This window comes from Oncorhynchus tshawytscha, linkage group LG29 (assembly GCF_018296145.1).
Source record: "Oncorhynchus tshawytscha isolate Ot180627B linkage group LG29, Otsh_v2.0, whole genome shotgun sequence".
Taxonomy (NCBI): Eukaryota; Metazoa; Chordata; class Actinopteri; order Salmoniformes; family Salmonidae; genus Oncorhynchus; species Oncorhynchus tshawytscha.
The window spans coordinates 24,400,654-24,427,188 of record NC_056457.1 but is presented as its reverse complement, the minus strand read 5'-3'; the positions used below and the strand labels follow the sequence as shown (position 1 = coordinate 24,427,188).

General features: G+C 46.0%; 2 protein-coding genes across 7 annotated transcripts; both read left to right on the top strand.

The window, feature by feature from the left end:
* The first annotated feature begins 505 nt into the window (after positions 1-505).
* Positions 506-15,201, top strand: LOC112252991 (N-alpha-acetyltransferase 50). 2 transcript variants are annotated; one of them, XM_024424820.2, is made up of 5 exons: positions 506-692; positions 11,926-12,059; positions 12,197-12,316; positions 12,599-12,665; positions 13,522-15,201. In XM_024424820.2, the coding sequence occupies exons 1-5, from the start codon at positions 685-687 to the stop codon at positions 13,697-13,699; spliced, it is 507 nt and encodes a 168-aa protein (XP_024280588.1). In that variant the 5' UTR covers positions 506-684; the 3' UTR covers positions 13,700-15,201. The 2 variants fall into 2 exon arrangements, with proteins under 2 accessions (XP_024280588.1, XP_024280587.1); XM_024424819.2 differs by having other exon boundaries at positions 511-692; positions 11,923-12,059.
* Positions 15,202-15,792: 591 nt separating this feature from the next.
* On the top strand, positions 15,793-26,489 carry LOC112252981 (basic helix-loop-helix domain-containing protein USF3). 5 transcript variants are annotated; one of them, XM_024424792.2, is made up of 8 exons: positions 15,793-16,521; positions 17,018-17,073; positions 17,443-17,567; positions 17,649-17,680; positions 17,782-17,864; positions 18,461-18,557; positions 18,817-23,963; positions 24,146-26,489. In XM_024424792.2, exons 3-8 carry the CDS (start codon positions 17,524-17,526, stop codon positions 25,883-25,885), a joined length of 7,143 nt encoding a protein of 2,380 aa, XP_024280560.2. In that variant the 5' UTR covers positions 15,793-16,521; positions 17,018-17,073; positions 17,443-17,523; the 3' UTR covers positions 25,886-26,489. The 5 variants fall into 5 exon arrangements, with proteins under 5 accessions (XP_024280560.2, XP_024280562.2, XP_024280565.2 ...); XM_024424793.2 differs by lacking the exon at positions 15,793-16,521 and adding an exon at positions 16,623-16,740; XM_024424794.2 differs by lacking the exon at positions 17,018-17,073.
* Positions 26,490-26,535: the final 46 nt, after the last annotated feature.

Sequence of the window (26,535 nt, the reverse complement as noted above, 5' to 3'; positions counted from 1 at the left end):
GGCAGAAGCAGTGGAATAGAGATACTAAGGGCAGGCATTTATTTCAAGTACAGAGGAAAGTCGAGGAGGGGAGGATAACAGGAAGGGACAGAAGAGAGGAAGTTATTTTTTACTAAATTAAGGGTGGGACACAGCCATTTGAATTCGACCTTCTATGTGATAGGAAAACATCCAAAAGCAAAGTGTGATTATTGGCAGGAAACAGAGAGCGTGGAGCATGTATTGCTACAGTGTGGGTAGTATCAGAGGGAAAGAGAGAAGCTGAGATCTATTACGAGGGAAAAGGGGATACAGGAAATTAGTTTAAAGAGTATGTTTAGTAGAATGTCATTAGACATAGTCTCCAATATGTTGTAATCTTTTTTAAGATCAACGGGGCTCGCAGGTAGGATTTAGTTTCTCCCTGTCTCTGGCCCACACTCCAGTACAGTAGGTGGCGGTAATGCACCATAACGTTGGATGCCAACCGCCAATAAACCCCACCGAAGAAGAAGACGTGACGTTCTGCGCATGCGGGGTCAGAGTTGACAGTGGAGGAGTGCGGTAGCTAAGCTAACAGTTAGCAACATACATGTGGAGGGTACGACAGGAGGAAACACCAACTCTGTCAAAATTCCTCTACCCGAACTGTAAACTACTCAGAACTTCAACCACATCGAAACTAAAGAATAACAGTAGTTTACAATGAAAGGGTGAGTAAAGCCATTAAAAGAGATGTCTGTGTTCCTAGCACGACTAAAGTTTTTTCCTATCTTTTTTTTTTCAACGGGGGGCGGGAGAGGTGGTTGCAATGCTAACGTTAGCTAGCTAAACCGTTTGCACGGTTAGGTAAAATAACAGCACCACAGTGATTTGTCTCTTTACCAGTTATTAGACACAGTATCTCATTGGTTAACTAGTTAGCAAATAACATATTTAACCTGCTAAGTGTGGCTAGTAGCGCGTGCATTTCCCATCAAATTAAACTTTGACCAAAAAGTCGGATAAGTTTGTAACATGCCTGTTAGCTCGTGTAGCTAGTTAGCTAACTAACGTTAGCTGGATTTCGAAACGTTTGAAGTTCCCTCTACTTTGACGCAACTATAGTTAATTACTAGGCTACTTTACGCCACTCAACTCCAAGCTTGTTCAACTAGCTACGTTAGCTAACGTTAGCTACTTTACTTGGTTAGGTAGCTAACGCTAGCTAATTTAACTTGGAACAAATTAGATTAAAACTGTAACAGTACTACCTATTAGCATGCTGACGTTGGTCAGTAAATTTTGACAATCATATTTAGCCATTGTCTAGTATTACTGATTTCTGTTCAGGAATGTATTTCGCTGACCTTAACTAGTTTTATTAGGCAATCTTAAAATGACTCAAGTAACCCATTGATTCAACTACTGTTTGGGGCGTGACCATAAACCACAACTTGCTCTGAGCATTTTGTATTATTCTGTACGTATTCATATTATACTGTGCATTCATAAAGTATTCCGACCCTTTGAGTTTTTCCACATTTTGTTACATTACAGCCTTATTCTAAAATTGATTGTTTTTTTGCCTCAACAGGTGATTTATTAACCATTAAAATATTACATTTAAGTGGACTTCGTGGGCACTATGGTGTTGAATGTTGAGCTGTAGTCAATGAACACCATTCTCACATAGGTGTTCCTTTTGCCCAGGTGGGAAAGGGCAGTGGAGTGCGATTAAGATTGTGTCATCTGTGGATCTGTTGGGGCGGTATGCGAATCGGAGTGGGTCTAGGGTGTCCGGGAGGATGCTGTTAGCCATGACCAGTCGTTCAAAGCACTTCATGACTACTGACATGGGTGTTATGGGGCGTAATCATTGAGGCAGGTTGCCTTCGCTTCGTTGGGCACAGGGACTATGACGGCCTGCTTGAAACATGTAGGTATTACAGACTCAGTGGTTGAAAATGTCAGTGAAGACACTTGACAGTTGGTCCCCCACATGCTTTGAGTACACGTCCTGGTAATCCTTCTGGCCCAGCGGCTTTGTGAATGTTGGGACTAGAGGTCGACCGATTAATCGGAATGGCCGATTAATTAGGGCCAATTTCAAGTTTTCATAACAATCGGAAATCTGTATTTTTGGGCGCTGATTTAAAAAAATAATAATAATAAAATTACACCTTTATTTAACTAGGCCAGTCAGTTAAGAACACATTCTTATTTTAAATGGCGGCCTAGGAACGGTGGGTTAACTGCCTCGTTCAGGGGCAGAAAGACAGATTTTCACCTTGTCAGCTCGGGGGATCCAATCTTGCAACCTTACAGTTAACTAGTCCAACGCAATAACGACCTGCCTCTCTCTCTCGTTGTACTCCACAAGGAGACTGCCTGTTACGCAAATGCAGTAAGTTGCTAGCTAGCATTAAACTTATCTTATAAAAAACAATCAATCATAATCACTAGTTAACTACACATTATTGATGATATTACTAGATATTATCTAGCGTGTCCTGTGTTGCATATAATCTGAGCATACAAGTATCTTAAGTATCTGACTGAGCGGTGGTAGGCAGAAGCAGGCGCGTAAACATTCATTCAAACAGTACTTTCGGGCGTTTTGCCAGCAGCTCTTCGTTGTGCGTCAAGCACTGGGCTGTTTATGACTTCAAACCTATCAACTCCCGAGATGAGGCTGGTGTGACCGAAGTGAAATGGCTGGCTAGTTAGCGCGTTCTAATAGCATTTCAAACTTCACTCGCTCTGAGCCTTGGAGTGGTTGTTTCCCTTGCTCTGCATGGGTAACGCTGCTTCGAGGGTGGCTGTTGTCGTTGTGTTGCTGGTTCGAGCCCAGGGAGGAGCGAGGAGAGGGACGGTGGCTATACTGTTACACTGGCAATACTAAAGTGCCTATAAGAACATCCAATAGTCAAAGGTTAATGAAATACAAATGGTATAGAGGGAAATAGTCCTATAATAATTACAACCTTAAACTTCTTACCTGGGAATATTGAAGACTCATGTTAAAAGGAACCACCACCTTTCATATGTTCTCATGTTCTGAGCAAGGAACTAAAACGTTAGCATTCTTACATAGCACATATTGCACTTTTACTTTCTTCTCCAACACTTTGTTTTTGCATTATTTAAACCAAATCGAACATGTTTCATTATCTACTTGAGGCTAAATTGATTTTATTATCGTCGATGCACTTATTGATGAAGCCGGTGACTGGGGTGGTTTACTCCTCATGCCATTGGATGATTCCCGGAACATATTCCCCTCTGGGCTAGCAAAAGTCCTGTAGTGTAGCATCCATGTCATCTGACCACTTCCACATTGAACGAGTCACTGGTACTTCCTGCTTTAGTTTTTTCTTGTAATCAGGAGGATATAATTATGGTCAGATTTGCCAAATGGAGGGCGGGGGAGAGCTTTGTATGCATCTGTGTGTGGCGTAAAGGTGGTCTAGGATTTTTTTTTCCCTGTGGTTGCACATGTGACACGCTGGTAAAAATGTGGTTAAACTGATTTGCTTGCCTGCATTAAAGTCCCCGGACACTAGGAGGTCCACTTCTGGGTGAGCATTTCCTTTTTTGCTTATGGCCTTATAGAGTTGGTTGAGTGCGGTCTTAGTGCCAGCTTCATTCTGTGGTGGTAAATAGACTGCTACGAATAATATAAACTCATCAAAAAAAGAAACGTCCTCTCACTGTCAACTGCGTTTATTTTCAGCAAACTTAAGATGTGTAAATAGTTGTATGAACATAAGATTCAACAACTGAGACATACACTGAACAAGGTCCACAGACATTTGACTAACAGAAAAGGAATAATGTGTCCCTGAACAAAGGGGGGGGGGGTCAAAAGTGACAGTATCTGGTGTGGCAACCAGCTGCATTAAGTACGGCAGTTCATCTCCTCATGGACTGCTCCAGATTTGCCAGTTCTTGCTGTGAGATGTTACCCCACTCTTCCACAAAGGCACAAATGGGGGGGGGGAGCCCGAGCCCTCCGATCCAACAGGTCCCAGACGTGCTCGATGGGATTGAGATCTGGGCTCCTCGCTGGCCATGGCAGAACACTGACATTCCTGTCTTGCAGGAAATCACACACAGAACGAGCAGTATGGCTGGTGGCATTGTCATGCTGGAGGGTCATGTCAGGATGAGCCTGCAGGAAGGGTATCACATGAGGGAGGAGGATGTATTCCCTGTAACGCACAGCGTTGAGATTGCCTGCAATGACAACAAGCTCAGTCCAATGATGCTGTGACACACCGCTCCAGACCATGACGGACCCTCCACCTCCACATTCGATCCCGTTCCAGAGTACAGGCCTCTGTGTAACTCTCATTCCTTCGACGATAAACGCAAATCCGATCATCACCCCTGATGAGACAAAACCACTAATTGTCAGTGATGAGCACTTTTTGCCAGTCCTGTCTGGTCCAGCGACGGTGGGTTTGTGCCCATAGGTGACGTTGTTGCTCAGAAACTCTAGAAAGAGTCTTGGTGGTTCCAAACTTCTTCTAATTAAAGATGAAGGCCACTGTGTTCTTGCGGACCTTCAATGCTGCAGAATTTGTAAAAATCCTTCCACAGATCTGTCTCGACACAATCCTGTCTCAGACCTCTTCCACGCTCCATCAACTTGAGACATCTGTGGCATTGTGTTGTGAGAAACATGCACATTTTAGAGTTGCCTTTATTGTCCCCAGCACAAGGTGCATCTCTGTAATGATCGTTCCGTTTTATCGGCTTCTTGATATACCACAACTGTCAAGTGGATAAATTATCCTGGCAAAGGAGAAATGCTCATTAAACAGGGATGTAAACAAATTTGTTCACAATTTGTGAACATTTTAGAGAAACTTTTTGTCCCTATGGAACATTTCTGGGATCTTTCATTTCAGCTCCTGAACCATGGTAACAATAACTTACATGTTGCGTTCATTTTTGTTCAGTATAGTTAAAGTTGCTAAAATGCTTAAGTTGTCTGTGATGAGATTCAAACTTGCAACCTTTGGACTCGTAACCATACCAAACATCATACTAATTAGAGTAGCTCAAAATAACATTTACTATGATACCTCTAGTCTGAGACCAGGCTGTTAACCAATGTGCGTTCAGGTAGTCGACCCCTATCTTATGCAATTATCTGCCAAGGTTACAAAATATCAGTTCCCAAGTGGATACTTTGTAAATAGCTAAGTTCTGTTACTGTAAGTAACACACAGCTAGCTAGTTGAAGTGAAGTTATACAAGGTAGCCCAATAATGGACCAAAGGAGCCTAAGGTTAACTCTTGTAGTCCAAGGTCCTTACATGTTCTGTTTAGAGGTGAATTGGCTCTGGATGCCAAAACAGTCAAATGCTCCATCTAAATGTGAATGGATTCTCAATTGCGGTGCAGTTCAGGAAACATAAATCCCTCTACTTTCATATCACATCAAAATAATTTCACAAATGCAAAATATACACTTACTGTTATAACTGGTTTTAACACAGTTGCAGCCTACGGTATTTTTCAGTGACAACACGTTTGTGGTGTCTTCAGTTTACACACAGGTGTTCGGAGACGCAGATGGCTAATTACCACAGGTAATTCACTCCGTCTAACGGCTGTTTTCCGTTAACAAGCAGTGTAACTTGGAAAAATTGCCATTTGGGAACCCTAACACTATAAAGGTGTGTATCAATTGAACCTTTTTTGATTTTAGAATATGTATTTCTGGCTGATATGAAACAAAGTTCTTATGCTGCCAAAACCGTACTGCAAGCGATGCACGTTAACTCCCCCGTACATAACTCCCCCGTACATAAGATGCGTTCGTCCAATGATTTGTGTGTAATGGAACTCAGTCATGATCAAGGGCTAGGTACAATGTAGCGAACGTTTACAGTATATGTGGCTACGTGATTTTATCAATGGGGACGAAAGCCTACCGATAGTGGATCAAATAACATTGATGTGTAGTTTCCATGTTGATACATAATCAAACCACAATTTCAGGTTGTTTGCTTATTTACTAAACAAGTTCCCCTAACAGTGGTTACCAAACTTTTTTTATAGTCCCGTACCCCTTCATTCAACCTCCAGCTGCGTACCCCTCTAGCACCAGGGTCAGCACACTCTCAAATGTTGTTTTTTGCCATCATTGTAAGCCTGCCACAAACACACTATATGATACATTTATTAAACATAAGAATTCGGGATGCACGATATATCAGTGAACATATTAGAATCGGCCGATATTAGCTTCAAAATGCAAACATCGGTAACGGCCAGATGTCTAGTTTACCGCTGATGTTAAAAAACGATGTCAAAGCTGACGTGCATACCTATATAACGTAGGTACACGATGTAATGACGCCACGTAACATTTTGCGCTACACTTTAACACAGCATTCCTAACCTAGCCCACAATGTCTGCTGTGTGGATAGAGCAGTCAACGAGTCGAGCAGTCATTTGAAAGAGGTAAGACATTTTCAGCAAGACATTAAAGCAAGCTACTGGGGTAACTAGCTTTAGCTTGGTACCTAGCTAGCACCAATACAACGAGCCTGAAAACAATGAGCAGTAGAACCTGCAGTCATTTTCATTATTCTTAGCAAAGATTTAGGAATCCTTGTAAGTTGTTGTTCGCCTATGGAAATTGAACTTCAATTCATGAAAATAAATAGCTAGCCAGCTACTTAACCCTGTTGCCCAAAGCTAACGTTATAAGCAGCCAGCTAGCTTCATCTGGCTAGTGATGCCCGACCAGACCTGGTTATGTGTTGTGAAGCTAGCCACAATAAGGATTAGGCACAATAGTGGAATTTTTGGTTTGCCTTCAAAATAAGTGTCATTGACAGTGACGCAAATTAATAGAGAGAGAATAATTGTCATACTTTTATTTTGAAGGCTAACCGCAAAGTCCACTATTGTGGCTAATCCTTATTGTGGCTAGCTTCACCTAGATGGGTCCGACCATCATTAATCAAATAAGAGCTGTCTTATAAATTAGGGTTATTCTAGATGACATTACATTGTTTTCCTATGTTTTTGGAAAAGAACATTGTTTGCATTCATGAGCTAGCTAGCTTTTTTTTAATGAGCAGCACTGTAGGATGCGCGAGACAACTTTACCACCATCATAGCATACGTATTGATGAATCGTTGTGACATACATATTAATTACACTATCATTAATTTCATATTAACTCAGTCAAATTAATGAACGTGTTAAATTATTGTGATGTGTAGTATTATTCAGGTCCTGATTGGTCAACAAGCTTTTTTGACGTATCTTTTTTTGACATGGAAAGACCCAAACTGCGTTCCGTAGAAAACCTGATTGAGAATGAAACGACTGAACAAATTAACAACGAAACAGCACAGCAAGTAAATGAAAGAAATAGGTTGATGTTTTACTGGTAATGGGGACATACATAAATGCCAACAAAATACATTTTTGGTGCGTGTGTGTAACCTTTATTTAACTAGGCAAGTCAGCTAAGAACAAATTCTTATTTACAATGACGGCCCGGGCAACGCTGGGCCAGTTGTGCGCCGGCCTATGGGACTCCCAATCACAGCTGGTTGTAATATAGCCTGGATTTGAACCAGGAACCTCTGCGTCAACTACTTAACTGTAACAGAATGCTTAAAAGGCCACTTTCTTTGTCAAGGAAAATGTCAGATATCGGTATTGGCCAAAAATGTAATGTCGGTGCATCACTAATAAGAATGAGTGAGTTTTTGTTACAACCCGGCTTGTGACGAAGAGCTCTTATAGGACCAGGGCACAAATAATAATATAAAAATAATCAGTAATTTTGCTTGTTATTTAGCTATCTTTTATATAAAACCTTATTTGTTCATTTAAAAAACTCACCACCGGTTAATGAGAAGGGTGTGCTTGAAAGGATGCACATAACTCTGCAATGTTGGGTTGTATTGGGGAGAGTCTCAGTTTTAAGTCATTTTCCACACAGTCTGTTCCTGTATTTAGTTTTCATGCTAGTGAGGGCCGAGAATCCACTCTCGCATAGGTATGTGGTTGCTAAGGGCATCAGTGTCTTGCCAAGGCAAATCGCTGAGCGCAGCCATATCCAGAAATCTGGCAATAGCTTCTGATTAAATTACATTTTCACAGAACTGCTTGTTGCAATTTATGAGGCTGTCTTGTTCAGATATTGGGAAGTGGACTTGCATGAAAGGATAACGAATCCAGTTGTGTCATCCATTTCGGGAAAGTAATTGCGCACCCAGCTCACTCAGGTGCTTCCCTATATCACATTTGACGTTGTCCGTAAGCTTGTTCATTTGCACACAAAAAAAAATCATACAATGATGGAAAGACCTGTGCGTTGTCCTTGTTAATGCAGCCAGAACTTAGCCTGAATTTTGTCCCTCACATTCAGTATAGTTGCAGAGAGTCCCTGTAATCCTAGATTCAGATCATTCAGGCGAGAAAAAACATCACCCAGATAGGCCAGTTGTGTGAGAAACTTGTCATCGTGCAACAGGTCAGACAAGTGAAAATGGTCAGTAAAGACAACTTTAAGCTTGTCTCTCAATAAAAAATAAAAAACATTAATAATTTGCCCCTTGATAACCAGCACACTTCTGTATGTTGTAAAAGCGTTATATGGTCACTGCCCATATCATTGCATAATGCAGAAAATACACGAGTTCAGGGGCCTTGCTTTAACAAAGTTAACCATTTTCACTGTAGTGTCCAAAACGTATTTCAAGCTGTCAGACATTCCCTTGGAAGCAAGTGACTCTCGGTGGATGCTGCAGTGACCCAAGTGGCGTCGGGAGCAACTGCTTGTACATGCGTTACCACGCCACTATATCTCCCTGTCATGGCTATTGTGCCATCCGTACAGATACCAACATATCTTGACCAACAAAGTCCATTTGTCACAAAGCTGTCCAGTACTTTAAAAATATTTTCATGTTGTCCTAGTTTCCAGTGGTTTGCAGAAGAGGATGTCTTCCTTAAAACCTCTTTAAACCTCTTAAGTCGACCCCCTACTTTTTCGAACATTCTGTTAAAAATCGCGCAATTTCAGCGTCCTGCTACTCATGCCAGGAATATAGTAATGTGTGGATAGAAAACACTCTCACGTTTCTAAAACTGGTTAAATCACGGCTGTGACTATAACAGAGCGTCTGTTTCATCGAAAAGCACAAGAAAAACTGATCACTGAACTGGAAAAAATATCCATGTGCCACTTGCATGTATTGTTTAAGGGACATGAAATTAAATGGGGCCGAGATTGCAAGTCCTACAGCTTCCACACAATGTCGCCAGTCTTGTCAATTGCCTTCTCGTTGTTTCTTGGTCAAACGAGGGTAGCACAACGAGTGTAGCTTTAATTCAGTACCCTGCATGTGTGTTTTAATGAACGTTTGAGTTTTAACGAGTGCTATTAGCATTTGGCGTAGTGCATTTGCATTTGCTGATGGCTAGATGGGACGATTGCGTCTCGGGTCGACTTAAGAGGTTTTAATTGACCACCCATAAACATAACGGACATATACCAGGAGCTGTGCCAGGCCCGCCACGTCTGTTGACTCATCCAACTGTAACGCATATAATTCACTGGCTTGTATACGAAGAAATAATTGTTTCAAAACATCTCCTGCCATGCCACTGATGCGTCGTGAAACAGTGTTGTTTGATGAAGCCATTGTTTAGTTTGCTTTTCCCCACAGCATTGTCCCAGACATATCCACAGCAGCAGGAGGAATTAAGTCCTCCACAATAGAATGGGGCTTGCCTATCCTAGCCACTCGGTAGCTCACCATATAAGATGCTTCTAGCCCCTTATTAATGGTATCTGTTGCTTTATTACATGTCTTACTCTTCAAAAGTCATCTTTATTCTCGCCTTAAATCATTTTCACATTGTTTTGTTTATAAATGTCTGCGCAAGATTTCTCACGAGAGAGTAATGGTTTTGATTGGTTGTTAATTATTTGACTAGGCTACCTGTTTGACTTATTCACTGAACACTAGATGGTTTAACTTTATTCTTGGCAGTGAAACTAGGCTACTCGGGTTAGAAAAAAACATCACCCAAATATGTATAACCCTGTTTGAAAAATATAAATGCACGGTTTGAAAATGTGGGGGAAATTAATTAATTATCACATTTTTATTTGTTGTACCCCTGGGGGTACAGACTAATGGTGGGGTCTCAGAGCAGATGTCCTAGATTTGAATATTGTCGACGTCGCCAGGTCTCTGCTGTCACTCTCTGGCCTGTCTGACTGCCGTCGAACACGTGACCAGCAGCTGTTGTCAGCATAGAGGTTTTAACATGTCGCCCTATAAATACCTCTGCGCTTCCAGGAGTAAATCAATTGGAGGCAAATGGTCAAACTCAAGAGACACGAAAACAAACTCAGTCCCAGTGATTGACATTTACCTAAACATCATGCCTAATCTTTCATGATCAAGGCACACAGGAAAGGCTGTTTACATGTACAAAGATTGCATGTAACATGTCAGTCATCCCAATTGAATTAATGTGGGGTTTTGCCTTGGGGGGCAGATTTTGTGTCTGGTGTAGTGCTTGTGTGCCTGATGCCACTGTTAACCTTTTGGGATGACAGTTGGCAGCTGTCAATGCATCTGGGCTGGTCCAGGTGGCACACAGTGGCAGGAGAACTGGCTGCCCAGCCAGCTCCCTAGAAGAGCTCAAGGCAGACCATATCATGTCCTCAGGCACTGTTAGACATCTGTGTTTACCAAAATACTTAATGCGAGTTGTGCCTTGGTCATGGTATGTGTACACACTTGTGGATCAGTCACTGTGGAAATGAGTGCCACATTAAAAGTAAGTGGACACCCCTTCAAATTAGTGGATTCGGCTATTTCAGCCACACCCGCTGCTGACAGGTGTATAACATCGAGCACACAGCCATGCGATCTCCAAAGACAAACATTGGCAGTAGAATGGCCTTACTGAAGAGCTCAGTGACTTTCAACGTGGCACCATCATAGGATGCTACCTTTCCACCAAGTCAGTTTGTCAAATTTCTGCCCTGCTAGAGCTGCCCCATTCAACTGTAAGGGCTGTTATTGGGAAGTGGAAACGTCTAGGAGCAACAACTGCTCAGCTGCGAAATGTTAGGCCACACAAGTTCACAGAACGGGATGCTGGAACGCCGAATGCTGGAACGTGTTATAATGGTCTCACTACCGAGTTCCAAACAGCCCCTGGAAGCACGTCAGCACAAGAACTGTTTGTCAGGAGCTGAAATGGGTTTCCATGGTCGAGCAGCCGCACACAAGCCTAAGATCACCATGTGCAATGCCAAGCGTTGGCTGGAGTGATGTAAAACTCGCCGCCATTGGACTCTGGAGCAGTGAAAACACATTGTCTGGAGTGATGATTCACGCTTCACCATCTACCAGTCAGTGGATGAATCTGGGTTTGGCAGATGCCAGGAAGACTACCTGCCTTAATGCATAGTGCCAACTGTAAAGTTTGGTGGAGTAGGAATAATGGTATGGGGTTATTTTTCATGGTTCGGGCTAGGCCCCTTAGTTCCAGTGAAGGGAAATGTTAACGCTACAGCATACAATGACATTCTCAATGATTCTGTGCTTCCAACTTTGTGGCACCAGTTTGACAGCATGACAATGCTCCCGTGCACAAATAGAGGTCCCTACAGAAACTGTTTGTTGAGATCTAATCGCTCAACAAAAGTGCCCGACCTCACTAATGCTCTCGTGGCTGAATGGAAGCAAGACCCTGCAGCAATGTTCCAACATCTAGTGGAAAGCATTCCCAGAAGAGTGGAGGTTGTTATAGCAGCAAAGGGAGGACCAACTCTATATTAATGCCCATGATTTTGGAATGAATTATTTGAAAAGCAGGTGTCCTCATACTTTTGATCATTCAGTGTCATTTTGCTTGGGTGCCCAGCTGGTTGACTGTTCTGCTCTTGTTTCAGTAGCCGGATAGAGCTGGGGGATGTTACGCCCCACAACATTAAACAGTTGAAACGCCTCAACCAGGTCATCTTTCCCGTCAGCTACAATGACAAGTTCTACAAGGACGTGCTCGAAGTGGGAGAGCTCGCCAAGCTAGGTAAGACGAGACGGGCTTACCCAATGACGTAGTCCCTTGTAGTCTGATATTGATGCACTTGTTTTGGTTGTTATGGAGTGTTGTGAGAAAATGCTACATGGCACTGATGTGTAATACCTCTGACCCTGTGTTTGTAGCATACTTCAATGACATTGCGGTGGGGGCAGTGTGCTGCAGAGTGGACCACTCTCAGAACCAGAAGAGACTGTATATCATGACACTGGGCTGCCTAGCGCCCTACCGCAGGTTAGGCATAGGTATGGCGCGGATCTTTTTGTTTTCGTACATCGACAATAGCCAGCTTCACACCATATTCACTTGTATCCTCTTACTGTTTGCAGTTTTTTTTTACATGTTATATATATATATATATATATTTTTTTTATATACATAATCTTAAGCAACCTAAGTGGGACAACCACATATCAGTCATAGCTACTATATTGAGGGAAAAGGTATTTACCATCTGCCAAGTCAGAGCTAGTCACTGGTGTTGCATCTTGTCAAACTCCTGATCTTCTCTCTTGTATTGTGACCAGGAACAAAGATGCTGAACCATGTGTTAAACATCTGCGAGAAGGATGGCACCTTTGACAACATTTACCTGTAAGTCTATAATGAAGGATCTGTGTTCTGCGTCTTAAAGCACTTACAGATGTGCCACGGTAAACGGCAATCAAACCACAAGAGACTGCCTACCGTATGTAGAGACCAGCGCTTCCGGTTGTCAGCTTGAATGTTGTCATTAAAACATTGTTTGATTGGTTGACAACTCCGCTCATTGGTCAACCATGTGCAGCGGCCGCTTAAGACTTAAAGCTAATTGTCATATTTTGGCGTCTCGAGTGCCAAGCCAGCAGCGCCGCTCACGGGAACGTGGACCACAATCCACAGCGCTAGCAAAGCTGCCTGCGATTTGCCACCCTACTCCCATGGAAGTTTACCTTTGGTGCTTAGTCTGTAAGCTCTTTACTGTGCATCTCAGTATTTCTAGTATTTCTCAGTATTTCTAAATGGGCTCTTCTCATGTCCTTCTCATGGAAAAGCCCTGCTATTGAGATGCATCCTCAGTGGTCAGTTGAAAATGTTTGTCATCCCTTACCTCCTAATTCACACGCTTCTATCTGCGTTGACCCTTTTTGAACTAACTCTTTTGACTCATTACATACCCTGCTGCTACAGTTTATTATTTATCCTGTTGCCTAGGTATATGTACATGTCTACCTCAATTACCTCGTACCCCTGCACACCGATTCAATGCTCGTACCCTGTGTATATATATCCAAATTATCATTACTCATTGTGTATTTATTCCTTGTGGTATAATTGTTCTATTATTTCTCTTCTCTGCATTATTGGGAAGGGCCTGTAAGTAAGCATTCCGCTGTTGGTCTACACCTGTTTATGACGCATGTGACAAATAAAATGTTATTTGATTTGGATTCATTCTCTCATCTGACAGTCACGTGCAGATCAGCAACGAGTCGGCCATCGACTTCTACCAGAAGTTTGGCTTTGAGATCATCGAGACGAAAAAGAACTACTACAAGAGGATAGAGCCTGCAGACGCCCACGTGCTTCAGAAGAGCCTGCGCAGCCCGTGTGCGCCCCCTGGGGAAGAGCTGCAGAAGACCGAGTAGGGGCTGCAGCCTCTGGAAAGAGCATGGTCGTGCCCCCCTCCCCCAGAAACAGAACTGTGACAGATGCTTATGGGTCGACACATTCACCACTTTCTTCAAAGGATGTTAAAAAGAAAGAAACAAAAAATCTAAGTTTAAAAAAAACAAAACATGGCATTTTTATTTTGCAAAAAAAGTCCCAATAAAAGATTTTTAAAAACTAATCTAAGGGTTCAGAATCCAAAAGTTCTCAGAAAAGCTGCAGACTTAGGACAGTTTAGAAATGTTGGGGGGGTTCTGTGCTTGCCAATCATACTTTTTGTGTTTGAGTTTTTAAAAGCAGTTATAAAGGTAAGGGAACATATCTTTGGTGTCTGGACAAAAAAAACAATAGAACTGAATAGGAAAAAAATGTACGGTAAGAGACTATCGTTGACGAAGGAAGTCCCCAACTGGCAACATTATTAATGCTTTGAGTCGTCATGGTGACTCCTTCATAACACTGAACTCCAGCCCATCACCACCCGAGCCCAGGAACTTATGGGAAGTTTTTACTGGTGGTTGAGACTTCCTGTTTCTTCTTCTGGCAATATGCGAAGTGTGAGCCTTGCATAGGGGATGCAGTTCTTCTTCGTGACGTCAAAGCTCTGACGCCACTCCGGAGGGGGAAAGGAGAAATGAGAGCCCTCGTAGAATGGGCATGAGGCGGCTTGATGAACAGTTTCAAGGTGTGGGAAGATTTGGGGGAGTGGATTCTCCTTTTGTTTCTGAATGGTTGTTTCTCAACCCATCTTTAATTCTCTCTTCAGCTCTTTTTTTTCTTTTTTTCTTAAATGCCAACTGGCTCAGGGCTTCTCCTGGGCTTGCCACAGATGCTGTGTGAGAGTGTTCAGGAAACCCTCAGAGTTCGGGGTGTGAGATGGGCAAAGATGTATGAGATCAAAGGATATAACTGGTGTCTTAAGATGTTGATGTTTTTGTCAAAGTACAAAGATGGAACAAGACATCCAGTAGGAGGGGGTGTGTACCCAGTCTGTATTTACAATAATTGTGGCACCAATCTACTGTATCTCCATTTCAGGACTAGAGCAGTTCAATTGACTGGCTAAGATGGAGAGCTCTCTGCCTTGGTGGAGTGCATGAATGAGTTTGTTGTGGATGCTTCTGTTTAGATTGGCACTTTATAGTTAGCCTGACTACTGTCTGGTACCGAGACTAACCTTTTAGTAGGAGGTTGTAACCAAGTCAACTAGATTTCTCCAGTAACCTTTCTGTGCGCTTCACTCATGACCATCTATTCAACATTGTGGGAAGGTTGCATGTTGGTTTGGGAGTTTCCTCTGTGGGCCCCTCAGAACAGGACCAGAAGCCCAGGAGAAACCTTGCCGACTGCATGCTGGGAGAGTAGCCCCCCTCCATTGTTGTAAAAGCATGGTTTGTTTTCTTTGAAGAATTTTATATTTTCTGGAGCTCTATATTGTAAGACTTTTTAACCACCTAAATAAAAATAAATACTATTTGCATTGTGGGTTCATGTTTAATTCTTTGTATATCCAAAACCACTGTCCAAGACTGGGATATGGAGCAGACTGAAAACAGTAATGAAGAAGCCTATTTGAAACTAGTCCATATTGCACAAGCGTATTTCAGAGGGAATGTTGATCATCTCCTTATACTCAGATAATCTTTATTATCCCTGAGGGGAAATTTGCTCTACAGCAGGAAGTCCAAATACATGAGTATGAAAATGCACTATTGTACAACAAGCTCAAATCTGACTTTCAATGGTTTGTACAGTGATCCTGCTTGAGCCGTCAATCTTTCAAATCACATTCCAGGACTATGACCCAGTACATATTTTGATTGGATCATAGACCGAATCTCTAGATTCCAATTCGTTTCAGTTTATCTACGCCTCTTTCTCCTTACTACTTGATGTTTGGGTTAGGTTGTGAAAGTTGATTGGATCCTGATTGGTTGATATGAGGGCGTTGTGGGACAACCACTCCTGCAACATACCATGACTTATTGGATATTTATTCAATCATAATTTATTGAAGTTCTTGTCTCATCATTGATTCGCTGCATGCTAACGTGCCAATTATTTGTTTAGCATAGCAACGTCGAAGGATTAGAATGAAAAGACTGGGTCAAAACATGAAAAACTAACTAATGCTGCGCTTGGATCGTATTTCAGTGAGAGCACGATGGTAAATGCCTTCACGGTAAACGGGACTTGCAGCCAGAGTTCAAATATCTCATCTTTTTGCCGTGAGCCATATCATAATTTTCTACCGGATGTTGTTTAGCAGTGATTTGTTTACTGAAATTACCATAGCAACGCGTGCCATCGTGCTGGCTTACTTTTGCGGTCACCCGCTTTCTTCTTTTTTAATAAATAAAAAACGCTTTCTTGTCCCGAAATGCCGACTGGTATGGCCGTTTTTGCGTCCCTCTTCTAACGCAGCATAACGACCAGCCGTCCCACTTGTAATTAATTTGGAATATTCGGTGAGGGTTGTTGACGTCGAGAGAGGCTACTAGCCTCATGTCATGAATAGCCATCTCGAGACAACTCAAACTTGCCGGGGTGTCACGTGGCCTACTTATATCAGTACAATCGTAACAACATAAGCATTATATTATATCAAATAAACCTCACGTGGCAAATAAGACATTCACTGTTTTGTTTAGCAAATTCGACACTGGCCTCCATTCTAAAAATAAAAAGATACTCCACCTGCTGGAGGGAAACAGATTTTCCGCCGAGTTGGGCCTCTTCCTCCTCTCTGGGAAAACCAAAGTTTTGACAGGAACTAAATTCCAAAATGGGGAAGGTACAGGTAAGTTGCTAGCTAATTAATTTAATTAATTTTCCTAATTCACAAGTGATTTGACAATCAAAAGGGTGATTTGCCAATTTTTCCAGGCGGCCTTTTGATTGCATTATTTTGTTCACTAAGTAAGCTTGATGTGAAGCCAGCTAGCTAACACTGCTAGCTAGCAAGCTGGAGGGTGGGTGTTTAGATTTCCACGATATTGTTATCCCATGTACTGTGCATGTGAGTATGATTGTTGTGTTTTATTTCTGTCGTTCAAATTAATACTTCAAAAGAGGGCTTATTTTATGCGAACCTACTTTAACATCAAGATAGCAGTGCTAGTTAGCTAATGAGCTAACGTTAACTACCTAACAAGTAAGTTAGGTTCAAAATGGGGATGTTTATGGGTCAACTCACTTTGCCAACATCACGTTTGTTCTCCAAGAATAACCGCTATTGCCCGCAATATATTTCATTCAAGGCAGCATGTCAGATAATATGAATTCATTATTTTCAGGTAGCTAACTGGGATAACCGACTCGCTCAGCGTTGGACTAAGCTCATTGTTTACATGTAAGGCCACAGTATCTTTAATTCCAACGACCTGGTTATTGGCAAGGGTCAGCTTTCCGCATATCGTCCCTTCTTGTTGTGATAAATAGATGCAGCACAGTGTTATTCAGAATAAACACAGCTAACCAGTAGATGGTGATTATCACAGAATTTCAACCATATAAATGCTTAATAACAAAACTGGTGTGTGGCTCATGTCTGACCTTACAAATTAGTTGTTAACATCATGGGGCTACTTGCATTTGGGAGGACTGTTGCTGAACAGCCGTGTCTTATTCATGAGTGTGCATCTGTTACATATTTATAATCAAGTGTTTTGTCTAGTCATCATCCCTCCTCACTCCTTGGTCTCTTATGTTTGGGTTGCAGGTCGGCCAGGGAAGGAATTTGATGGTAGGCCTGCAAGCGGGGTGACCAGTGCCTGTTATACAGGCAGTAGAGTAGGCCAGGATGCCAGAGATGACAGAGAACCAGACTCCTGGCCATAAACCACGGTAAGGGCAAATCAATTCTCCTGCATTTAAGTTTTCAGGCACACAACATTGTCTAGCCTCTTTATCCATTTTCTCTTTCAGAAAGAAGAAAAACAAGGAATCTCACAATGCAGGTGAAATATTGTTGTTGTAGTTTGGCCTTTCCTGTCATTTCCCAGCATTTCCTGGGAGTGACTCACTAAGTTTTTGTTTGTTTTGTTTGGTTGTCCTTAAGTTGAGAGACAGCGAAAAGAGAAGATCAATGCTGGAATTAACCGTATTGGGGACCTTCTACCATGTTCCCAGGCACTGAAGCAGGTAACACAGGCTACGTTTAGACAGGCAGCCCAAATCTGATATTTTCATTAATTGGTCTATTGCCCAATCAGATCAGCTATTAAAAATCCTGAGCTTTGCAGCGGTCTAAGGCACTGCATCGCAGTGCTAGAGGCGTCACTACAGACCCCGGTTCGATCCTGAGTTGTATCACAACCGGCCGTGATCAGGAGTCCCATAGGGCAGCGCACAATTAGCCCAGCATCATTAGGGTTAGGGAAAGGTTTGGACGGGGTAGGCCGTCATTGTAAATAAGAACAAATTCTTAACTGACTTCCCTAGTTAAATAAAGGTAAAAAAATAAAATATCTGATTTGAAATGATCTTATGTGATTGGTCAAAAGACCAATTAGTGCAAAACAGATCATAATTGACCTGTCTGTGTAAACACAGCCACACACACACTCCTTTGTGTGTTTTTGCACCGAACCATAGAACTTACGGGCTCGGTTCTTTTCTCAAGGTGTGATATTTATCCTTTGGTCTGAGGCTGTAGCTCCTGTTGATATCCTGCTGTATGCGTTTGTCTTGTGTCAGTCTCCATGTAAATCCCATGCTGACATCCCCTTCGTCTTTAGAGTAAGAACATGATCCTTGACCAGGCCTACCTTTACATAAGTGAGCTGCAGAAACAAAATGACGCCATGCTTCTCGAAGGGGGAGAACAAGTACAAGGTGTGTGCTTCACAATAAGTATGGTGTGACAGTGCATTTTCCAATTTGTTTGCTTGCATTTTACAGTGTTTGAGCGTACACGTCTAGTTGTGCCAGTCTGTCTACATACAGTGTTTGAATCTACCTGTGTGAGTTACTGATAATATATGCCATTTGGCAGATGCTTTTATCCGAAGCTGTTTTTGCATACATTTAACATACAGGTGTTTGAGAGTCTGTGTTGACGACCACTCATCCTTGTTGTCTCCAATCCCTGCAGTTGAGGAGATCCGGCGGCTGCGGCATCAGCTGGACGAGCTGCGGCGGGAGAGCGGCCATTACATTGAGTTGCTCAAAGCCCACGACATCAACTTCCTGGACGACCCCACCGTCCACTGGAAGGGAAAGCTGCGCTGTGCAAAGGTCGCCAAAGTAACGCCCACTCACCAGCTCCCCAAAGGAATTATTGTCTACTCCAATGGGAATGTGATATGCCCAGCAGGGAAGGAACCTAGTCCAGCTTCCGATCTGGGGAAGCAACCAGTCATGGCTGGGATTGTTCAGTCGTCTTGTGACATCACAGCAGGGGTTAGGGTGAACGTGGCTCTTCAGCACGTCAGTGTCCCTTCCTCTGCCCCTCCGCTCCTCCCTAAGGCAACCCTAGCCCCTATAGTGTCTACACCTGGCATGAAGCTGGTGGAACAGTGTGTAGAAGAGGTACCTTTAGCCCCCAAACTACCCCCCTCTGTGTCCTACATCACCCTCCAGGGTATCTGCCCACTCCCCACGATCACTGCAGCCTTCCCCCAGCCTGCCACCCCAGCCCCTAGTCTCCCCGTTGCAGCCAGTTTGGCCACCCCACTCTCGCTCCATCCTGTCCCCAGCTTTACAGCCCTTCCCCAGGTCATAACCACCCAGAACGCTGCCATCAGGACTATGAGCTATACGACTATCAACAGCAGCCCAACCATCCTCGGGGCCAGTGCAGCAGGGAGCACACAGACCACCTGGACTACCTTACAGCTGGCTGGGAACACAGTGCAACCTGTCTGCCAGTCACTCCCCACCCCAGAGACTAGCACCTCTGGGCAGCAGAGTATCCAACAGATTGTGGGCACTAAACTATCAGTTCAACCCATTCATATTCAAATGAGGCCACAGGTAACCATACAGCCCCAGGCACCCATCACTGCCCATATCCAAGCCCAGCCTTCCATCCAGAGGACACCCCAGCTACGGCCAGCTATCCTGGCCCAGCACCAGCCCCATCCAGTCATGGCTTCCCAGCCACACTGTACTGTCCTCCCTCAGTCAGCCATCATGCCCCAGCCTGCTGCGGTAGCCCACTCAACTATGATATCACGACCTCAACCTGCTGTACAACAACAGGCAACAGTCCCCTCCCATCCACAGACTGTCCTCATGACTCAACCCCAACCAGCTATGCTTCCTCAGGTCCAGGCTCAAGCCCACCCCCAGGCAGCTGTTAGGCCCCTCCTCCAGACCATGCAGGTATTGCAAATGAACCCTACTGGGACAGCAACTGCTGGGGTAACGACTCCCCAGAACACTAACAACCCGAGTGTTGTCATCCTACAGCAGGCCAGTCCCTGCTCAGCCCAGTCGGTTGTCAGTGACGACTTAACCAATCAGACGCCTTGTCAGCACATCGTCATCATCCAGGCCTCCAATCAGCCTCCACCTCCTCAGAACCCTCAGGTTGGCATGGTGCCCGCAGCAGCACCCAATCAGATTGTCGCTACCAGCTCCACAACTTCCACCACTGGGCAACAGATCGTTGGGGGTAAACAGTTGGTTCACATTCTACCACGTCCCGTCCCTCAAACCCAGACACCCCAAGCCCCCCCGGTTCCCCCGAACCCTCAGACCATCACTGTGAACGGGCAGGTGTTTGCCTTGCAGACCATGAAGACCTCTGAAAAGTCAGGCTGTAAGGGTGGCCAGAGCAGTCTCCAGCTGATCCAGCCCAGCACCGCTGAGGAGCCCAGCACTGCTAAGGAGCCCACCACCAACATGCACACCCTGGGAGCCCTCAGCAGCCTCAACCAGAGCATCTCACAGGGCATGCCGTCATGCATCTCCACCCAGAGTAACGTCCAGCGACCGTCCCTAGCCTCACCATCCTACTCTATAGTGCCACAGCAGAAGCCATCTTCTGTCCCCATTTTAGCAGCTCCACACAGTTCCCCCGTCAGGCAGATCCCCAGTGTGACTCCACACAGACCAGGGCTGGCGATGGGTACAGGGAAGGCCTTGTGGAGTCAGCCTGAAACAGCCTCAGTGCCCAGACCTAAGAGGGCCATCACCAAGAGGACCAAGTTAGTGAGTAAGAATGAGCCCAAACAGGGACGGCCTGTCACCATCTCAGCGAAGCCAGTGGCTTTAACAGGGGACCGTCTGGAACAAGAGGTCACTGTGCCTCAGGGAATCCCATCCTCTGTTGCTGTGACAGTTCAGCCAAAGCCACTCCCTGTCAGCACTACAGCTAACACACCCACAGTTAGTAGTAGTGAGGCTTCAACACAGACCAGACCTGTTGAGCTTAGTATCAACTCTACACTGTCCTCTCCTGAAAGTAATAGTGTGACTACTAGTTCATATAGTGGACCAACTGTCTCCAGTGAATGCACCACACGGAGTAAAACCTCTGTGACAAGTGTCACTCTGTGTACAGCAGCAGTTAGTAGTAGTAGTATTTTTAGCTCCACACAGAGTGAACTCATTATCACTAGTGTTGTGAGTCTAGCTACTGTCACTTCTGCAGCAGATAAGCCTACAGTCACTTCTACTGTTTCTTCTCAGAGTAAACAACCTGCGGTCGCCATTAGTGACAGGTCCACTCACCTCAGACCTACAGTCACTTCTACTGTTTCTTCTCAGAGTAAACAACCTGCGGTCGCCGTTAGTGACAGGTCCACTCACCTCAGACCTACAGTCACTTCTACTGTTTCTTCTCAGAGTAAACAACCTGCGGTCGCCGTTAGTGACAGGTCCACTCACCTCAGACCTACAGTCACTTCTACTGTTTCTTCTCAGAGTAAACAACCTGCGGTCGCCGTTAGTGACAGGTCCACTCACCTCAGACCTACAGTCACTTCTACTGTTTCTTCTCAGAGTAAACAACCTGCGGTCGCCGTTAGTGACAGGTCCACTCACCTCAGACCTACAGTCACACAGAACAGACAGCCGGTCACTACTATCAGCACTGTGCAAACTAGATCAACTATCACTAATGGCAGTTCTAGACAGAGCAGATCTACTGGTGCCTGTTCCACAGAGACTAGATCTAGGTCTACGGGTGTGATGTCTTCAGCAGCATGTCAACCCTCAGTCAGCACTGTAAACTCAATAGGAAATAGACCAGTGGTGTCTCTCCAGTCTGCTCAGCTCAATTCGTCATCACAGGGTCAGACCAAGCCAGCCAACAGCCAGGAGTCTCAGCCTACAACCCAGACCCAGTCCCAGCCCGTGGCTTCTCCTTCGGGCCCCTCCACTCCAACCCTCTGTTCTGGCGCCCTGTCTTTACCCTCACCCTCTGTAACAGTCCCCATGACCATGCCATCAGAATACAGGAAATGGGTCCCCTATAACAGACCCTCCACCCAGCAAATGACCATGCCCACTTCCACACCATCCCATCCTGCTGAGCTCAAAGTGACAGCGGTGTCAGGCAGGGAGAAGGAACCTCAGGCAGAGAGCCACCCCAGTGCAGCGATGGAGAAAGCGAGCGTGAGGAGTGATGCTGCTCCCTCTAGAATGGACTACACTCTCCCACAGCAGGTGTACGTGCTAGACCACGAACCCTTGGATCAGCCTCCGGCTCCTAATAGACAGACTGACTCGCTCATGTCTGGTGGCGCAGGTGGTGGAAGGGGCTTCTCTGTGGCGTCTATGCTTCCGACCGGCCACAGTGTCAGTTCCCCGCCAGGTCATTTTGGATCGTTTACTTTTGCCAGTGAGCAGACTGATATCCTGGCTATGTTGGAGCAGGACAGTCCTGGGAGGAGGGTGGGGGGCTGCACCGTGGACAACTCCACCTCAACAAACACCCCAACACCTGCATGGGAACCCAACTCCAAGTCCCAGCAAGCCTCCAACAGAAAAGAGAGGAGTGCTGGACAACAGACAAAGCTCACCAAACCGATGGAGACTCCAGTGGCTAAACAGGTGTCTGTTAGGGTCCAGGCTGGAGATCAGACATTTGCAGTCAGACATCCACAGAACATCTCCTTCTCCCAGTCCCACTCTCACCCCCAGAGCCAGGCTCAGTCTGGTACTTCCGGGACCCTCAGCATCAACAACCTGATCCGGCCCAGCTCCAGTCAGCAGCAGGCCTACCCAGGCTCCCTCAGTCTGGCTGGGCAGCTGGGCTCAGTCCCATCCCCTGTAGGGAACTCAGCCCATGTTTCCCAAACCTCCACCCCTGTCCTTCCTCCCTTCTCAGGCTCAGTCCAGCTGAACGAGTACGCCCCCCTGATGAGGCCCCAGGTGGGGGTGGGTGAGCCGCGATACATCAAGGACTTGTCCAAGAGGCCAGCCCAGGATGATGTGATACTGTCCAGCAGTAACAAGCGACAGAAGACCTGCTCGTCGGCCTCTAACGTGGGCCGCATGGAGGTCAAACCCCTGGACCACAGCCAGATGATGGTACCCCAGCTACCCCCTACCACCTCATCCATCATGACCAGGATCAACCCAGACGGAGTGGGTACCCTGTTCTCGGGCAACACCTTCATGAGTACAATGCTCCGACCCACCGAGAGCCACTGCACCCCCCAGCTGCCCACACAGGAACACAACCAACCAGGTGTGCTCCACCTTCCCCATGGCCACCCCCAGCATGGGGCACCCCAGCCAGGCCAACACCTCGGGGGCAACCCCTACCTGAAGCAGCAGCAACAACAACAACAACAACAGGAGCACCAGGGGCACCACCTGTACCAGCTCCAGCATCACCTGACCCAGCCTGACCCTGCACACCTCCACAGCCTCCACCAGAGGGCGCTTCAGCAGGTCCAGAAGAAGCGGGGGCTGGTTGGAGGGGGTCAGAAACAACACCACCAGGAGAAGGGAGGAGTTCAGCAGCACCAGCATCAACAGTCACAACAATCACATCAACAACAACCTCAAACACAGCAGCAGCACCAGCAACAGTCACAACAACAGCACCAACAGCAAACACAACAACAGCACCAACCACAAGCCCTGTCACAGCAGCAACATCTGCAACAACACCCTCAACAGCAGCACCAGCAGCAGAGCTCCCACTCCAGACACCAGCACCTCCAGCAGCAACAGATCCAGCACTTTGGGTCGCAGCACCAGGAGAAGAGCTGTGAGGCCCAGCCAGGACCAGCGGGACCCAGAGGTCACCACAGCAGCCACCTGGCCCAGGAACACCTCAAGGTACAGGAACTACTGAGGCTGTGTTGAATACATAATGATAATGATTTTATTATCTTGTTTTGTGGCTCTGAGTATACATTAAAAACATGTGCACGCCCTCCATTAGGATGATTTACAATAAAGTCTGTTTTCTGTATGTTTTTATCCATTATTTTCTTCTCTCCTCTTTCCCCTCCCTTCAGTCTGATCAGGACCACAGCACCATGCAGAGGCTGATGAGCTCTAGAAACCTGGAGCAGCACCTGACCTCCCAGCCCAGCAACCCTGCCTCCCAGCCCTCCGACCTGGGCTGTGTTCCCCCGCGCCAGGATCACCACCGCGTCTCCAGCTACTCTGCAGAGGCCCTCATTGGGAAGGGCTCGTCTAGTGATGAGCAGCAGCGCATGGTGCTCCATCTGCAGGCCACCCGCGGTACTACACAGGAACAGCCAGACCTACGGGGATACCTGGACACACCCAGAGTGAAGGGCAATGTCACACACAACCCTCAGAGCCGGCTGCCCCCAGACCACCCAGGTTCTGCAGACGTCCAGAGGGTCTCTGAGTGTCCTCCGTTTAAAACAATGGCCGGTGCTGAAGGGGGGCATCAGCTCGGGGGCTTTGAGGACATGACACCTAAATCAGGTCCCTCCTCTCAGAGAGGCCAGCAGGGGGGTTTCAGGATGAACCCGGGGCCTCCAGGGGATGGGCGAACCCGTGGGGGGTACAGTGGACCCCATCCTGGGACGCAGGGGGTGCAGATTGGTGCTCCAGGTCTTACCCGGGACCAGGAGGGGTGTCATCAGAGTTTTATGCAGAGTCTCCTGGAGCAGACCGACCACCAGAGGGCAGTCCAGTGCTGTCCTCCGGTCAGTATGGAGTACGGCTGTGTGTCTGGCAGCTCTGCAGGGGACATGCAGGCTAAAGCATCCAGCCCCAGTGTTCCTCCCACTCAGAAGGCCTCAACTATGAGGCTTGGGGAGGGCAACAAGGGCCACATTCCTCATGGTAGTGGGAACATGGGCACCCACCCAGGGGTACGGACAGGCCTCCCCCACCCCCTTACCCCTCACAACAGCTCTGAGCCAGGCCGCACCACAGCCTCCTCCAGACCGCCCACCGCAGTCAGCCAGCGCTCCCGCCACATCACCCAGGAGGCCCAGAGCGGGAAGCTGAGGCCTGGAGAGCGACCACGGTCAGGCAGCCTGAGACCTGGGAACCCCTTTGAGCCTGACGTCCACCTGCTGGGTCGACCACAGTCGGGGAGTGAGGCGCAGCGCAGCAGTATCGTTCGCTTTATGGCAGACAGTGCCCAGGTCTCCGGGGACAACAACCTGGTGCCTGACCAACACCTGGCCCAGAACTTTGGCTTCTCCTTCATGCCGGATGGAGGACTGAACCTCCCTCCTATCAATGCCAATTCTACTTTCATCCCCCCTGTTAGCCAGACCAACTCCTCCCGCCCCTCGTCCCTGCTCCCCGTAGAGCCGCAGAACACCTTACCCTCCTTCTACCCCTCCTACCCCCCTGCCGCCCACCCCAGCCTGGCCAGCGACATCCCCATCCAGTACTTCTCCAACCAGATGTTCACCAGCCCCGGCGCCGACAAGAGCAGTTCTGCCCCCCTCAACAACCGCTTCGGCTCCATCCTGTCTCCCCCGCGCTCCGTAGGGTTCGCCCAGGCAACCTTCCCCCTACTCTCAGACATGCCCCCTATGCCCATCAGCAACTCCTCTGGCATCACCCCACACCTGTCCAACTTCAGTCTCACTTCGCTGTTCCCTGAGATCGCCACGGCGATGCAGCCTGATGGTTCTGCCATGCCAATGTCCCCTTTGCTGTCGCTCTCCAACAATCCCTCTGCAGACTCAGGCAAGCAGCCCAACCGCCTCGCCCACAACATCAGCCATATCCTGGGGCATGATGGTAGCTCTGCCGTGTAGGTGAGGGGACTTAAGGTGTTGTCGTGCCAACGTGGCAGTCAGGAATGTTCTGATTCCATTTCAGATGAAACATTTATTGAGTTGTATTACGTGGAGTAATGTCATGGCCAATTGAATTGACAGGATTTCAACTGTTCTGTTTGGATTAAAGTGGGTGGAAGGGCTGGTGATCTTTTCTATTGGTCAGCTGAATGGTTTTTATCATATTATTTATGGTTAGTGTTATACTTTAACTTCCTGGCAGTTCTATCGATACCCTAACATGGCAGTGGGTGCCCTAGTTACTGAAGTCATAGCGTTCCACTGATCAGGCACTCCTATGGCTCTAGGATGGGGGAAATGAATCTCCTAAACCATATGGTTTGCAAATAGGTCTGACGTGATGACTTATCTGCTAGTAAAATGATATGAAGAGTTTTGTAATTTCATTGACTAACTTCTAAAAGAGATTTGAAAAACATGTGCACAAAATTCTCAAACTTAAATGTACTAACTTAAAATCAGGGTGTACAGTACAGAATATATGAGATGTTTTGTAAATACGTTTCTTATGATAATTGTTAGTTTGTGTGTATCTGTAAATAAATAAAGTTGATTAACATTTTTTATTGATTAGAACTTTGTAAATGTCCAGTTGTCATCAGTTTCCC